Raw genomic sequence first — 13,332 nt, 5'->3', positions numbered from 1 at the left:
TATTATGACAGATCCCAAGATCCTCCCTCAGCTCCCAGCCAGTTGTGATTCAGGGATTTCCCAAACCTGAAGGGGTGTCTGTATCTTTACCAGGCACTCCATGAATTTGTCCTATCATCTTGGAGCCTATGTAAATTTTAGCAACAACACCCTGGGGCAAAGATTTCACAGCTTAGATGAGCTCTATGACAAAAAGAGACCTTATCTGTTTTGAGCCTCTTACCTTGTAATTTATTTGACCCTCTCTACCCCAAAACCTTGTCAGACCAACCCTTGGAAAAGAAAGAGGATCCAAAATTATTCTTCACTTATTACTTTAAGTATATAACTTTGCCTATAAGGTCAGAGACCCAACAGCCCAAAGAAATTTCTCTGATGGTCAACCCCTTTGTCCCCAAAAAGTAATACAGAGCAACACGTTCCCACAGGTTGAAGCAGGAAAGGAGGAAGCTGGGACTCAAGCTCCCGAGGCATCCTCATACGTGTTGAGCAAGACAGAGAACTAGCTATGCCTGAGGTGCTGGGTACGAGGTACCTTCCTCCTCTCCTTCTGTTTCAGGTTTCAGCGAGGGTGGTAGCCTGAGTCTAGAGACGATATTGAAATACTTCCTTGTGAAGTCTCAAGATCTCCAACACTCCACCTTAAGCCAAGACACCTGGTTGCCCATACTCTGAATGTAATTCTTTTCCTGGACTTCAATCCTACAGTTGAAAAAATCTCTTTACAAAGCATGTGCATGTTCCCATCTTGCATCTCAGAGATACTCGAGATTTGGAGCCAGAAGTATTTCCTAGAGATCCCACCATGTTCAAAGCCCTAGCAGCTGCACCTGACAAACCAAAGCTGGCTTGAGAGCACTTCTCAGTCTCTCTTACTGTACTAAAACAAACAAACAAACAGAAAACCACTTTGTATTTTTCCTCATGAAAACCTCAGCCCATATTTTTCATTCACAGTTTTGGAAGGAAAAAAAAAAAAAAAAAGAAAGCTGTCCTTCTTTGAACCAGAGAAACTCTCACACTATTTGGGATCCTCTTTGAAGCGTCACCTTTTTTTCCCTGTCAAAACCAAGCATTTCGATATGAAGAATGGGGGTGCCAGCCTCTCCATTTCTTCCCTTAACCCTAAGTAAAGCTCGGGGATTTCCTTCTCACACATTTTCATTTTTCTTTTGTCACTTCCATTTTACGAGGCTCAGAGAAGGTTTTGGACTCAGCAAGGAAAGAAAACAAAACAAAAATAGGACAATAAGCAGGAATGACAAAATGGAAAGTCAGACTCAGTGATCTTGTTTTCTGAAATGGGAAACCGTTTCATTTCGAGCCCAACCAAACTTCCATATTTTCTTCCCCAGCTAATGAACACACAAAGCTCCAAGTGTTGCCCTGATCTGAGACACACCAACACCAGCTACCTTGGTACCTTGCAGTGCACAAATGTGGATGACAGAACGTTACAATAACCGTATTTGACCCTGTCTGTACTGCAGGCCATAGCACTTCCTCTCCTAATCCCTACAGCACATACGTGCTTTCTGGCTGGACTGGAGGGCATTTTTCAAAAAGCATCTCTCCCCATTTAAAGGCTCCAAGTGGTGGCACACCTACCCCATGCTTAAGCTTGCAGCCTCAGGGCCTCCTAGAAGATAACCTCCATGCAAAGCCGCGCAGCACTCCGTGCTCCCTTGTCCTCAGAGGCAGAGGATGGCCTCTCACTGAAGCTGAGAGCCAAACGGAGCCTGCCTTTGGATTCACAAAGGTTGACTGAAGAGCACAGCCAGGAGCCTGATAGCTTGATACTAAGGAATCAGGACAGCGTGACTTGTGCTCCCCTCTCCTTCCTCTCTAGGATCTAACTGTGGCTGCTCCCACGGCTTCCTGAGCAGGCAGGAGGAAAGGAGAATGATTTTTCCCCCCGCCAGATCCTGGAAAAACAGGGAGTCTCTCAGAGGAAGAGGGAATAGAGACAAAGCCATTTCCCTGGAGGGTGAGTCCCCCAAGAAGGGCACCCTTAACAAGTCTTTCACAGCCAATCCCAATCCAACTCCAGAATACTGTCCCAGGTGACTTAGACAACATTGCTGTTTATACAACAGAGGCATTCCACCATGCGGCTCACCTGCCTGAAGCTTCACCTCTCACTTAAAGATGCCATAAATTTAGGAGGTGGAACACCACAAAGTCAGGTGCCAAGCGTCCCTCTGGAGAAGGGATCCCAGGAAACCTCTGAAACCCGGGAGGCCCCGAGCATCATAAAGAGCCTGCGCACCAAAGTCATGCTCTCCGTAAGAATGACTCACGTCTGAAATGTGGGCAACGGGCTGTTCTTAGCCCTGGAAACCACAGAGGCACATTCAGAGCTCCGAACCCCAGCGCTGATGGCCACAGAGGCTTTCCTCGGCAATGTGTGCCCCCACCGATCCCCCGGCCAGCCGTACGGAACCACCACCTGCAGAGAGTTTCTCAGGGAACAGCTTTCCTGGCCTCTGATGAATTATTTGAGGCTTGGCCTGGAAGATGGCTAGAGACCAGGGAACATGCTTCGCGTTAGAGCTCTGAGGAGTCTCTGCTCGGCTGAAACGGCCAGATGAGTCAGGAAACAGCCCCAAAACCAGAGAATCAATGCGACCAGCCCTGACCTCTCCCCATGGAAACTCCCGAGAGCCGAGAGGCCAGCTGCATCGACCTAATGCAGACGGAGCAGCGGATGTCGGCCGGGATGCTACTTCTTGGGCAATGAACGCACTGAGCTGTGCAGAACCCTCCCTTCTGCCCAGTCCTAAGAAAACAATCTGACACAACCACTCCTTGCCAGTCTCCTGGTGTAAGGACCTCGTTCAACACGCGACCATTAAACAAGAGGAATGTAACAGGGTAACACTCCAAAAGAACTGGAAAGGAGTTCTCAAACTGGACTGTAACTGCTTGCAAACTGAGTGCTACATGACATGCTTCTGCTTCACATTAACAAGGGTACAGTTCAGGTTAAAAGGGGATTACACCCAAGACATTTCAGCTTCCTATCGAACGCAGCCAGCAGTAGAAGCACAGAAACACATGCGGCTGACAACCTTCTGATGACACAGACACATGGACACCACCACCTTTAGTGGAGCCCTTCAGTGACAGCACGTAAAAGCTCCCAGGGACAAACAGTTCGCTTATTTCTAACAGAAAATAAAAACCACACAGAGCTTATGACTCTCAGACACGAGGATTTGTGATGACTTTTGCCATTATCACTCTCTTAGGGCTACGCAGAAACAGAAACAAGTCTCACTTTGCAGTCACAACAGCACTCCAGGCACACACACAGTTGACTTTTGAAACTGAGAGAAGGTACTGAACAAGCACTCGTTCCAAATTGTCTGCCCAGATGTTCCAACGATCTGGCAAAACGGATTTCAAAACTCCCCTCCTTTTCACCAGCTAACGTGCCTTAACGTAGCATCACCCCTTTGCGTGATCTTTCAGAAGACAATGAATACTGAAGCCTTCATCCCTCACACTCTCCACAGTTCCTGTGGTACTGTTCCACATCCAGGATGCTATCAGCAACATCCCGGCCAGTTATCACCCAGCAAACCACGCTCTGCCACCCTGGCCAGGGGGGAAGACCCCAACAGCTACTGTTTCCAACTCTTCCTGCCCCAAAACAGCTAAGAAGAACACAACACCACCGAGCAACAGTGAACCAGACCCAGTGCCCTGCCTCAGAAGTGACCACATTCGGCATTTGGCTGCAACGATCCCCGTCAGTTCCTAATTTCATTATAAATCTTGGGATCCTTCAGTCTAACACCACTGCTTTGCTCACAGCCTCCCGATGCAGCCAAAAGGCCAAGACTGAGCCTCTTCCATCCTCCAGCCCCGTTGTGACCAGTGATTTGCACACCTGGCTGTCACGGAGCAGGGGCACAAACAACTTCAATCCACAGAAGCCTACTCTGCCCCGAGCCACCAGCTGGCACAGAAGACCCAGGCCAACACAAGGGACAGCCAACATGCCAGATTTTCTCCAAACATCCCAAAACAACATCAGCACCTGCCCAAGACTCAGCAGGAGAACTTTCAGGACCCAAAAGGCTTATTTTTAATAAAGGATTACAGAAACATCAATCACAAGGCTTGGAAGCAGAAACAGGCCAAACCCCACAGGTTTAATGCTGCGGCAGCCCTGGTGAGAGTGTCTACACTCCTTCCTTCAGCGTCCAAACAAACTGCAAATCTGCAGGACCAAAACACCCAACAGGCCTTGGGATAAGGAAAAATGGAAAACCATTTCCCATAGCCCAGGTCCCAGAGACTCCAGAAACAAGCACAAGCTCTTTGTTTCAAGCCAACACGGGGCTAAGTCTGCTACAAAGACATTACAGCTACCCAACCTCTGTAACCGACCTTCGATTTACTTAACCCCATACAAAAGCCTCGCAGGCTCCTAATCCCACCGCCAAAAAAGTTCAGAAAACTCCCGTTTGCCCCAGCAGCAACAGCTTTGATCCGACGCCACTCGAGAGCCTTACCTTCCCGAACTGCTCGAAGTACTGTTTCACATCCTCCACAGTAGTGTTCACTGACAGACCACCCACAAATATCTTCTTCGTTCGGGTCACCATCTGGAAAAGGGAAGGACAGGAATTCACCAAATAAACTGAGAGCAAAGCGGGGAGAACAGGGCTCCAAAGGCCACGAGCTCACCCTCTGCTGCCAGCCAGCGGCTGCCCCTTCCTGGCAGCCGAGCTCCAGCCCTCGGCGTGCTCCAAAAGCGCTTCCCTGCAGGCACACACCAGCTCACCAACACCTCCTCCTCGGACAGCAGGCTCCAGCCTTTGCCGAGCTGCTTCCGCTCCCTTGATGCCCCCAAAACCCCCAAGAAGCAGGGTGTTACATCCCCAGCCTTCCCCCGGAGAAGTCAGTTCTGCTTCCTCCGAAAAGGAGCCTGGACAAAGCCCGGTCAGATCCCGTTTTGCCTTTGCAAGGAGGCAAAGACCCCTGTGCCACTTCTCACTCGTGCCTCTGGGACAAGGGGAGAAGCGAGCTGCCCTGAGAGGGGCCACTGCTGCCAGGCGGAGGCACACTGACATCCTTTGAACTGGCTCTCCAGCTGCATCCTCCCCTTCGCTGCTTGGCTACACCCCTGCTCTCAGAGGAACACATGGTCCTAATTACCCCAAGGAGCATGGGGCTAATCCGCAGCAATTCCCTGCCTTGGAGAGCAGCCCGTTCTAACACTAAAGCACCTTCTGTCACCAAACTGCTTAATGGAATTAACCCAATTCCTACCATGTGCTTCCTGGCTCCAGTTACTCGGGATACCTGCTCACCGATTGTTCGCGGGGCCTGACCCCCTCCCTCCCCTCCCAGCACCAGCCTCCCCTTCCCTCCGTGCTTCCCTCCAGCTCTTCCTCCCGTGACAGCACCAGGAATCAAGACGACGAACTTGGAAACTCCCAGCCAAGAGCAAACCTGGCGGGACACCCAGAGCCTAAAAGCAGCAACTGCTCACTGCGACGCCAGAGCCACTGGCCCCTAAGGTCCAACACCGAGCTCCTCCTGCCTTTGCCCGAGCTGAGGCACACGAGGGCATTTCGTGCAGTGAAATCCTTCAGCCCACCCCTGCCATGCACTTATCCACAGGCAGCTGTGCACATGCAGCCCTCTCTCCTCGTGCACCGCAGCATTGCTGTCCCGTGTCTCCCGCAGCTTCAGGGCTCTGCCTGCAGCCTCAGGAGGTGGCACAGAGCGCATCGCAGCACTTCGAATGTGTAACCAAGGGGCCTGCTGGCTCCTCCAGCACCACAACCCCCAGCACCGCAGCCTGACAGCCGGGTCAGACCATGCCCAGCACCTGTCCTGAGCAAACCCCAGGGAGTGACCCCGCTACCGGCACCGGCAGCCCCGCGCAGGGGACAGAGCTTCCCCACCACGACTTGACCCTTCAGGGGGCCACGGTACCTACCTTGGGCTGTGCTCGGCGAGGGAACGCTACCTTCGGGTCAATCTGAAAGAGACGTTGGAAAGCAGAGGTGAGCACCCTTTTGCTGCCTCTTTACGCACGCAGGATTGCCTCCGGGCGCACGGCCGGCTCTGCCCACGTGGCTCACCTCGCTAAAAGCCCGCAGCATCTCCCTGAGGAGCACCAAAGGAAGCAGGGCGCAGGCATCATCCCCCGCTCGGCACGGTGCGCTCCACAGAGACTACAAGTCCCAGCATGCAGCAGCTCGGGCTGAGCGCCGGGCAGGCGGCACCCAGAGCCCAGCACATGCCGGGATTAACGGGCTCGGCTGCACCCTCCCTCCCGGCCTGCCCCCGGCTGCCCCGCATCACCGGCATCGCGCTGAGAGCGCTGCCTTTTGCCTCTTTGCTCTCCCTTTCGCTCGCCCTCCAAGCACGGAGCTCACCTGGCTAGCGGCAGGACGGACGAGAGGCGGCAGGCGAGAAACCAAACGCCTTTCACCCCCTGACACAGGGTGAAGCAGCAAAAGAGCCGCCAGGAGGGTGCAGAATAAACCCAGGAGCCCAAAGCTGCCCGTGGAAGGCGCGCAGGGGCTGTGGCCGCGGGGCAGCGTGCCGCCCCTCTCCACACAATGAAGCCGAAGCCTCCCCTCGGCGCGCTGAGCCCTCCATTGTGCCTGCTCAGCCGCCACCCAGGTGCCGCGCGTCCCGCCGGGCTCCCAGCGCCACCACAAAGCCGGGAGGACGCGAACGCAGCCGCACGCCCGGCGCCCATGGAGCGCGCGCTCCTCCTCCGCCTCCACCTCTTTCTTTACAGCCTATTTTTTTATGGCAACTCCAGCAAAGTTACATCACGTCGGGGACGAGCCAGACCTACAAATCAGCTGAAGGAGACCCGCGGCACAGGCAGGGCTGGCTCGGCCCCGCGCTTGGCCGGGCTTGCAGCTGGGAGGGCAGCCCAGAGCATCGTCCCAGCAGCCCAGAGGGAAGCTGTGTCTCTCGCCCGCCTCCCGCTGCTTTGTTCAGCCCGGCCGCCCTCCCATCCCGCGCCCTTTCACTTGTCACAGCCCCGCAGCTCGGCCTCCCCGGGCCCTTCCACCAGCTCCTCTCCCTGCCTTCCCCACCTCCGGCCTGACTCACGGCCTGCAACATAAATAAACCCGGCACCTAAGTAAACAGAGGCAAAAGTGAAGAGCACAAATAAACTCAGAAATAAAACCTCCGTCCCCAGGCTGCGAGCAGGAGGACCAGAGGACCCTCTGGGTGCCTCCCTGGGGCATGCGAGCCGTCCCCCTCTCCCTCCCCACACACACGCACGCCCTGCCTGGCCAGTGCGGGCACCCACAGAGAATTTTGAGGACAGGGGGACGGCAGGAGCCCAGGAGGTTGATGGCAGATAATAAGCAACAACAATAATCTACTGTCTTTTACTTCTCAGCCAGTGTCATTCAGCCCCTGCCAAGAAGATGCTTTCATACTCAGCAATGCTAAGCTCGGCCTCATTTTCTCATTACCCTGAGTGTGATCAACTGGGCAGAGATAACGCGTCCTCCTGGCTGCAGGGAGCAGGCAGTCGCTGCCCGAATTCTTCTGCACAAGCAGCTATTGTTGCAGGTAGAGGGAGGCCCGGGCGAGCGGCTCAAGGGGCAGCCCTGGGAACACGCGGAGGAGAGCGAGTTCAGCGCCGGCCTCAAGTTACTAAAACTGGACTGCTCCTCGGTGGCAGGAGGCTTTCTAATTAAAGCAAAAGCACCGGTACCTCGTTCCCCCCTCATTTCTGGTGTTAAAACAACCAGCCCCAGAGGAGTTGTGTTTCAGTGTCACCCGCTGACGTCACGGATCCTTTTTACAAACCCAGATAGAAATCTGCGAAGAGTGGGAGCATTCAGAGCTGCTCCGATTGTATCCAAAAAAAAAGAGAAACAAAAAAATCCCTGTATCAGGCTACGGCAAGTGGAAGTCACCCGAGCACAAGCCGCTTTCGCTTCACCCCACAGGGCTGTAGGGACACCTGACGGTGTAGGTATACCGGGGGCTCCTCAGTAACGCTCTCCATGCCACCAGCCACCATCAGCACCTCCTGCGTGAACCTGGCTGGCATTGGTGCCCCAAAGCAGGTCCAGGGCAGGGCAGGAGCCACGAAACCTGACGGCTGGGCTCCTTCCTTCATCACAACTCTACAGCCAGCCTCTCTCCATCAGCCGGCGCTGCCCCCAGAGCCAGGCTCTCTGCCACAAAAGACAAACCCAGCAAAAAGTCAGGGACGGCAACAAAGAAACGAGCGGGTGACCCAGCACCACCGAGCCTGCTCTTCCCCCAGACAGAAAGAAGAAGCTCAAGGCAGCGGCCAGCTGCAGCTTTACAAAGTCACGCAAATCTTTTACCTTGAGACTGCCAAGCCAATTCTCGTATCAAGCATTTCCATAAATAACCCCGTGGGCTGCTGCTATCTAGCTTACAAACAAAGAGGAGTCTGCAAAGCACAAGCTTCCCCCGGAGAATCAGGCCAACAGCGCTCGTTAGGGTAGGAAGAATTGGAAAACAATGAAGCAACAAGTTGGGCAGACACCGTCGATCAAGTGCTGTTTACCAGGAGACACCGAGCCTCGAGAGCGGGCTGCCCTTTCAGGACACCGGGCCTTTTCCTGCAAAGTTTCTCAAAACCCTAAATTAGGATTCAGATGAGTTTGTGTCATTTAACCCGTGACTCACAGCAGCTTCAGCTCAGCAGGCAAAAGGTGCGCGGAGGCTCCACGCAGGACCAACCTCTCACCTGGCAATTACTGGGGCAAAACACCCCAAAACACCTGACCCGACTGAAAACCAACCAGCGTTAAAAACCAAAAAGGCCGGGGAAGGGGATCAAAGTTGCTAACAAAGGAAGGACCCTGGCGGAACAGCCCCCACGCTCTCTGCCGCGCCGGCAGGGCGAGCGGAGCAGATGCAGCCGGGAATTTCAATGGCCGGCCGGTCCCCACGCGCCCTCTGCCACGAGGCCGTCTGTTCCTGCAGCACCCACCCACCCCTTCCATTCCCTTCTTTTCCCTTCCCTTCTTTTCCCTTCCCTGCCCTCATGGGCCGCGGAGCAGCGTTGCGGAGGCAGCGGCAGCTCAGAGAAGAATGGAGACCCAGGATTTCACCTCGCTGCCGGCCCCAAACCCCGCCAGGATCGCTGCCCTGACGGCCACTTGGCCCTTGCCCTTCCAAGAGGGGTCCACGCCAGCCTGCAGGGTGTTGACGGGACTGGCTGATCAGACACCGTGTTTGCACAGGCTAGCAAAACAGAAAGAGGGGGAAAAAAAAAAAGAAAAAGCTGGGTCCTCCTCAAAATACTTCATTGTAACCCTGCCCCAGAGCAAAGCTCCCTTTCCATCCCTCCCAAAGGAGGAGGTTTGGGGTCCTGGGGACCCAGGCCCAGCCAGGAGGGCTGGGAGAGGTTTAACCCCGAGCTCCCGGGGGGAGGAAGGACCTGTGCACATCAAAGGGAGCAACCCAGGCGGTTAAACAGGAACAGACACAGATCTCGCTGCGACTCGCGCCGTAAACCCGCAGAAAGGGGGTCTCGCTCTCCCGCCCCCTCCGTTGTGCTGAGATAAAGGCGAGGATGCCCGAGCCACGCGCTGGAAATAAAAGTTGCTCGTTTGGGCTCCTTGCCTGCCCGTGCCCAGAACAGGAACGTCGTCGCCCTTTCGCCATCTCAGCCCCTCACAACCCCTGCCGCTCCCCAGCCCTACCCTCACCTTCACCCCCGGGGCAGCAACGCGGAAAAGGAATCCAGGGGAAGGGAAGTCACCAAAACTGCAGAGCAGGGACCTCCCACTCAGACACCTCACCCCCACCCCCCCAAAACCGAGCCCGCACATCTCCCGAGCGCCACAGATTCGTGAGGCAGGACCGGGTACCAGCCACCCCCGGCCCCGGGAGCCGCCGAAATCTCCCCCGCGAGCCCTCCCGGGGGGCTCTGGAGCCGCCTGGGTTTGCGGAGCGAGAGCCGGAGCCGCGGCTGCTGCTCCCAGAGGCCGCCGGTGGCCCACATGGGCGGGCGCTGGCCAGGCTCGGAGACAATAAAGTCCTGCACCTCCGCCAGCGTTACCAAAACTTCGCCCGGGGAACGCCACGGGGCGCGAGGACCGACCGAGGGGCGAGCACGGGCGGCAGCGAGGCCTCGAGCAGGGAGCAGCGCCGGGGGCACAGCACCCCCGGGGAGCACGGGGGGCGGCTCCCCCTCTCCCCAACCCTCGCCCCCCGCTGCTCTCAGGTGTCCCGGCTCGGCAGGGGGCTCGTGGCGGCCTCGGAGGGGCCTCACGGTCGGCGGGAGGGAGGACGAGGGCCCCGCGGATCGATGCCCGGCCGCTGGGGCAGCGGTCAATAGCGAGCCCGGAGCCGGGGCGGCAGCCACGCTACCAGCTGCTAAGTGAGGTGGAGAAGGGGCCGATCGATCGCTATCAGTAATCGATAGTTTACAACCTCTAACTGGAAATCAAACACCGCAATCGATGGCTGCTCCGAGCGCGGCCGAGCTCCGCCGGCGAATGCACCCCTGAGATGAGAGAAGTCATCTCACCGTCTTGGAGTCCAGTTCATGTCTGGATTGGGCCAGAACCTTGTCGACGCCAGCCTGGTCCATGAACGTGACGAACCCGAAGCCCCTGAGCCCCGCAGCCCGGGCAGGAGAGGGGATGCGGAGAGAAGAGAGAAAGTTGGTTAAAGTGGCGGCCGGGCCGCGGCGGGGGCGAAGGGAGGAGCGGGCCCCGGCCTCCTCACCTGGATCTCTTTGTCAGCGGGTCCCGCATCACCAGGCACTCCTTCACCTCGCCGAACTGGCTGAAGTACTCCCGCAAACCCTCTGCAAGCACAGCGCCCGCCGTGGGTGTCCCGGCACGGCCCCACAGCCACCACCACCCCAAAAAAAAAACCCCAAAACCCCAAACCCCGCTCCCACCGCCCCCCCCCCCCCCCCCTTTATCCCCAAACCCCCCTCTCTCCCCGGGGCACCGCCGGCAGGTGCGGGGCCGCCCGGCGCTCACCTTGCGTGGTCTGCCAGCTCAGGCCCCCGATGAACATTTTGCTGCGGGAGGAACGGGGACAGCCGTGAGCCGGGGGGGGGCCGCCGAGCCCCGCGGGGCCGGGCGGGGAGGGGAGGGCGCGGATCGGCCATGTTGGCACCGCCGCCGCCGCCGCCGCCTGCCCGGCCCGGGGGGGAAGAAGAAGAGGAGGAGGAGGAGGAGGAGGAGGCGGCCGCGATCGTGCACCGGGAGCCCGGGGAGAGGGGGTGGGGGGGTGGGGGGGGGGGGTGAACGGGGTGGGGAGGGTTAAAGGAAAGGTGCGGGGGGAGGGGGGCGGCGAGCCGGTACCAGGGGTCGTGCGGGGAGTCCGGGGAGGCGAGGCCGGGCTGGCTGCCGTCTGTCTCCATTCGGACCTCTTCTCCCTGCGAGGAGCGGCGCCGCACTCCCGGGGCAGATGAGCGCTGGAAAAGGGGCCGGCCGGCCAGGCCATGCTGCCCCCTCCCCCGACCCCTCTCCGCCGGGCGGGGAGGGAGCGAGGGAGGAGGGCCCGGCGGGCACAACCTGCCCGGCTCCTCCCACCCCCGCCGGGCTCCGCACGCATAAAACCCGCCGGCAGCGCCGGGGACGAGCGCCGGGAGCCGCGCCCGGAGCAGCGCCGGGGGGGGAGCGGAGCCGGCCCCGAGCGGCCCCGGCCCCGCTTTGTCCCCGCCACCTGCGGACAAAGAGGCCGCGGGGCTGCCCCCGGGGGAAGGACGGGGCCGGGCAGGGCCGCTCGGAGCCCACCCGAGGGGGAAAACCGGGGCTGGGACCCCCCCCCGAGGGGCTTCGGGTGTCCCCGCGGGGCAGCGGGCACCGGGCGGCCCCTACGGCTCCTCCCCGGGCCCCCCGAGCGGCTGGGTGGGGGCAGAGCCCGGCCCCGCTGTGCCCCCAAATGCTGCTTGCACGGGACCCGCTGGCAGCTCCGAAGCCCCCGCACGCAGAGCCCGGTCTGTGCCCTCCCCGGCTCTCTGGGGGGGGGTGCAGGTGGCCCCCAGGTCGCCCAGCACATCCCTCGGTCCTGTGAACGACCAAGCTCCTGCCAAGCCGCTCGATGCTGGCTCGGGGGTTCATCCACATGCTGGTGGCTTTAGGAGGGGGTCTGTGGGCTCCCTGCTCAGCTCCTGCAACCCGGCGTGGGTGGCTGGAGGAGCTTGGTGAGGAGCAAGTGAAATGCTGCTTGTCACCTGCAAGGCTACAGCGAGGTGAGCCAGAGCCTCTCGGCTGGCTGCACAGTGCGTCGGCCTGAGACAGGGCACGTGCTGGCAGCCGTGGCACAGGGGAGCCCAGCAGGGCACAAAACCTCTGCTGGTTGGAGCTGTGAGCCCGTCTCAGGACAGGGCTAGCACAGGGTCCCAGGCTGTGGGCTTCTAGCAAGGGCCACCATGCTGCCAAATATTCTCCATGCACATCTCTAGCTCCTCTCCCATCTACCACATGCCTTCCCTGTACCTTCTATTACTGCCCAACACAAGGCACCAAAGGGCTCTCAGATCAGGACCACCCTCAGCTGACCTTTCTTCCCTTTCTTCCACGATCATTTCATGTGCCAACACACCTCATCTCCCTCCTGGCCAGGAGCCAGGACACCTTGCTTTAACAACACCTTGTAGCAGCATCTTTCGTAACCTAGGCTCATCCCAAAGCCCCTGGTGCAACCATGAGTTGAATACATCCCTTCTGTTTGTTAGCTCTCCAAGCCCCCATTCACCCACTCTATTTCCCATGCTAGGTCAGTGACACCGTCCCATCTCCTGGCCCCGTACCTGGGCGCAGCTACACACTCACAACCAGGCTTGGTAGCCACCCCTGGGGACTGAGTTGTGCAGCGTCCTGGTCCTGGCCACAGAGCAGCCCTGGCTCCCCCAGCCCAGGCTGAGCTGCTTCCGCACTAACCCACTCATTCCACAGGGCTGAAATCACCACACTGGGTGGAGGTGCCTCCAGAGGCAGCTGGGCTGCTGAGGAAGAGAAACAGAAACCACGCACCGAGGTGGCACCACGGCTGGCAGCAGCAGGGCTGAGGCAGCATCTCTGCCATCTCCCCTTGTACATCCCCAAAAAAATGGGCTATACCTGCACCACCAGAGAGCCACCGGCGCTGCCTGCCATGCTGCCCAAACCCACTGCTGCTGTGCTGCCTCCTGGCACCTGCTCTGATTTGGATGTCGAATACTCCAACTGGGGGGCTAATGTTTTGCAAGTCACCTAGCACAGCTTTCATGCTCCATTGATCGCCCAACTTAGGCAGAGAAGTAATGCTAATTAAACACAAGAAAGGGAAAAAAATAAACAAGATCAGTGTTCGGCATGCTAAAAAACAGGAGATCAGTGT

The 13,332-nt window shown here is 58.1% G+C and overlaps 1 protein-coding gene across 4 annotated transcripts in view; it reads right to left on the bottom strand.

Annotated features, from left to right (window-relative positions):
- Positions 1-11,445, bottom strand: part of MSI1 (musashi RNA binding protein 1) — a 28,061-nt gene extending 16,616 nt beyond the window's left edge. For all 4 annotated transcript variants that reach the window (XM_084297281.1, XM_084297282.1, XM_084297283.1 and 1 more), the window contains exons 1-6: positions 11,310-11,445; positions 10,983-11,023; positions 10,720-10,801; positions 10,520-10,604; positions 5,960-6,001; positions 4,524-4,616 (exon numbers count right to left, since the gene is read on the bottom strand). In XM_084297281.1, coding sequence (XP_084153407.1) covers positions 4,524-4,616; positions 5,960-6,001; positions 10,520-10,604; positions 10,720-10,801; positions 10,983-11,023; positions 11,310-11,368 — 402 coding nt within the window. In that variant the 5' untranslated portion in view covers positions 11,369-11,445. The remainder of the gene's footprint in view (positions 1-4,523; positions 4,617-5,959; positions 6,002-10,519; positions 10,605-10,719; positions 10,802-10,982; positions 11,024-11,309) is intronic.
- Positions 11,446-13,332: the final 1,887 nt, after the last annotated feature.

Source organism: Netta rufina, assembly GCF_964035555.1.
Source record: "Netta rufina genome assembly, chromosome: 17".
Classification (NCBI taxonomy): domain Eukaryota; kingdom Metazoa; phylum Chordata; class Aves; order Anseriformes; family Anatidae; genus Netta; species Netta rufina.
This window is presented reverse-complemented; position numbering and strand designations above follow the sequence as displayed.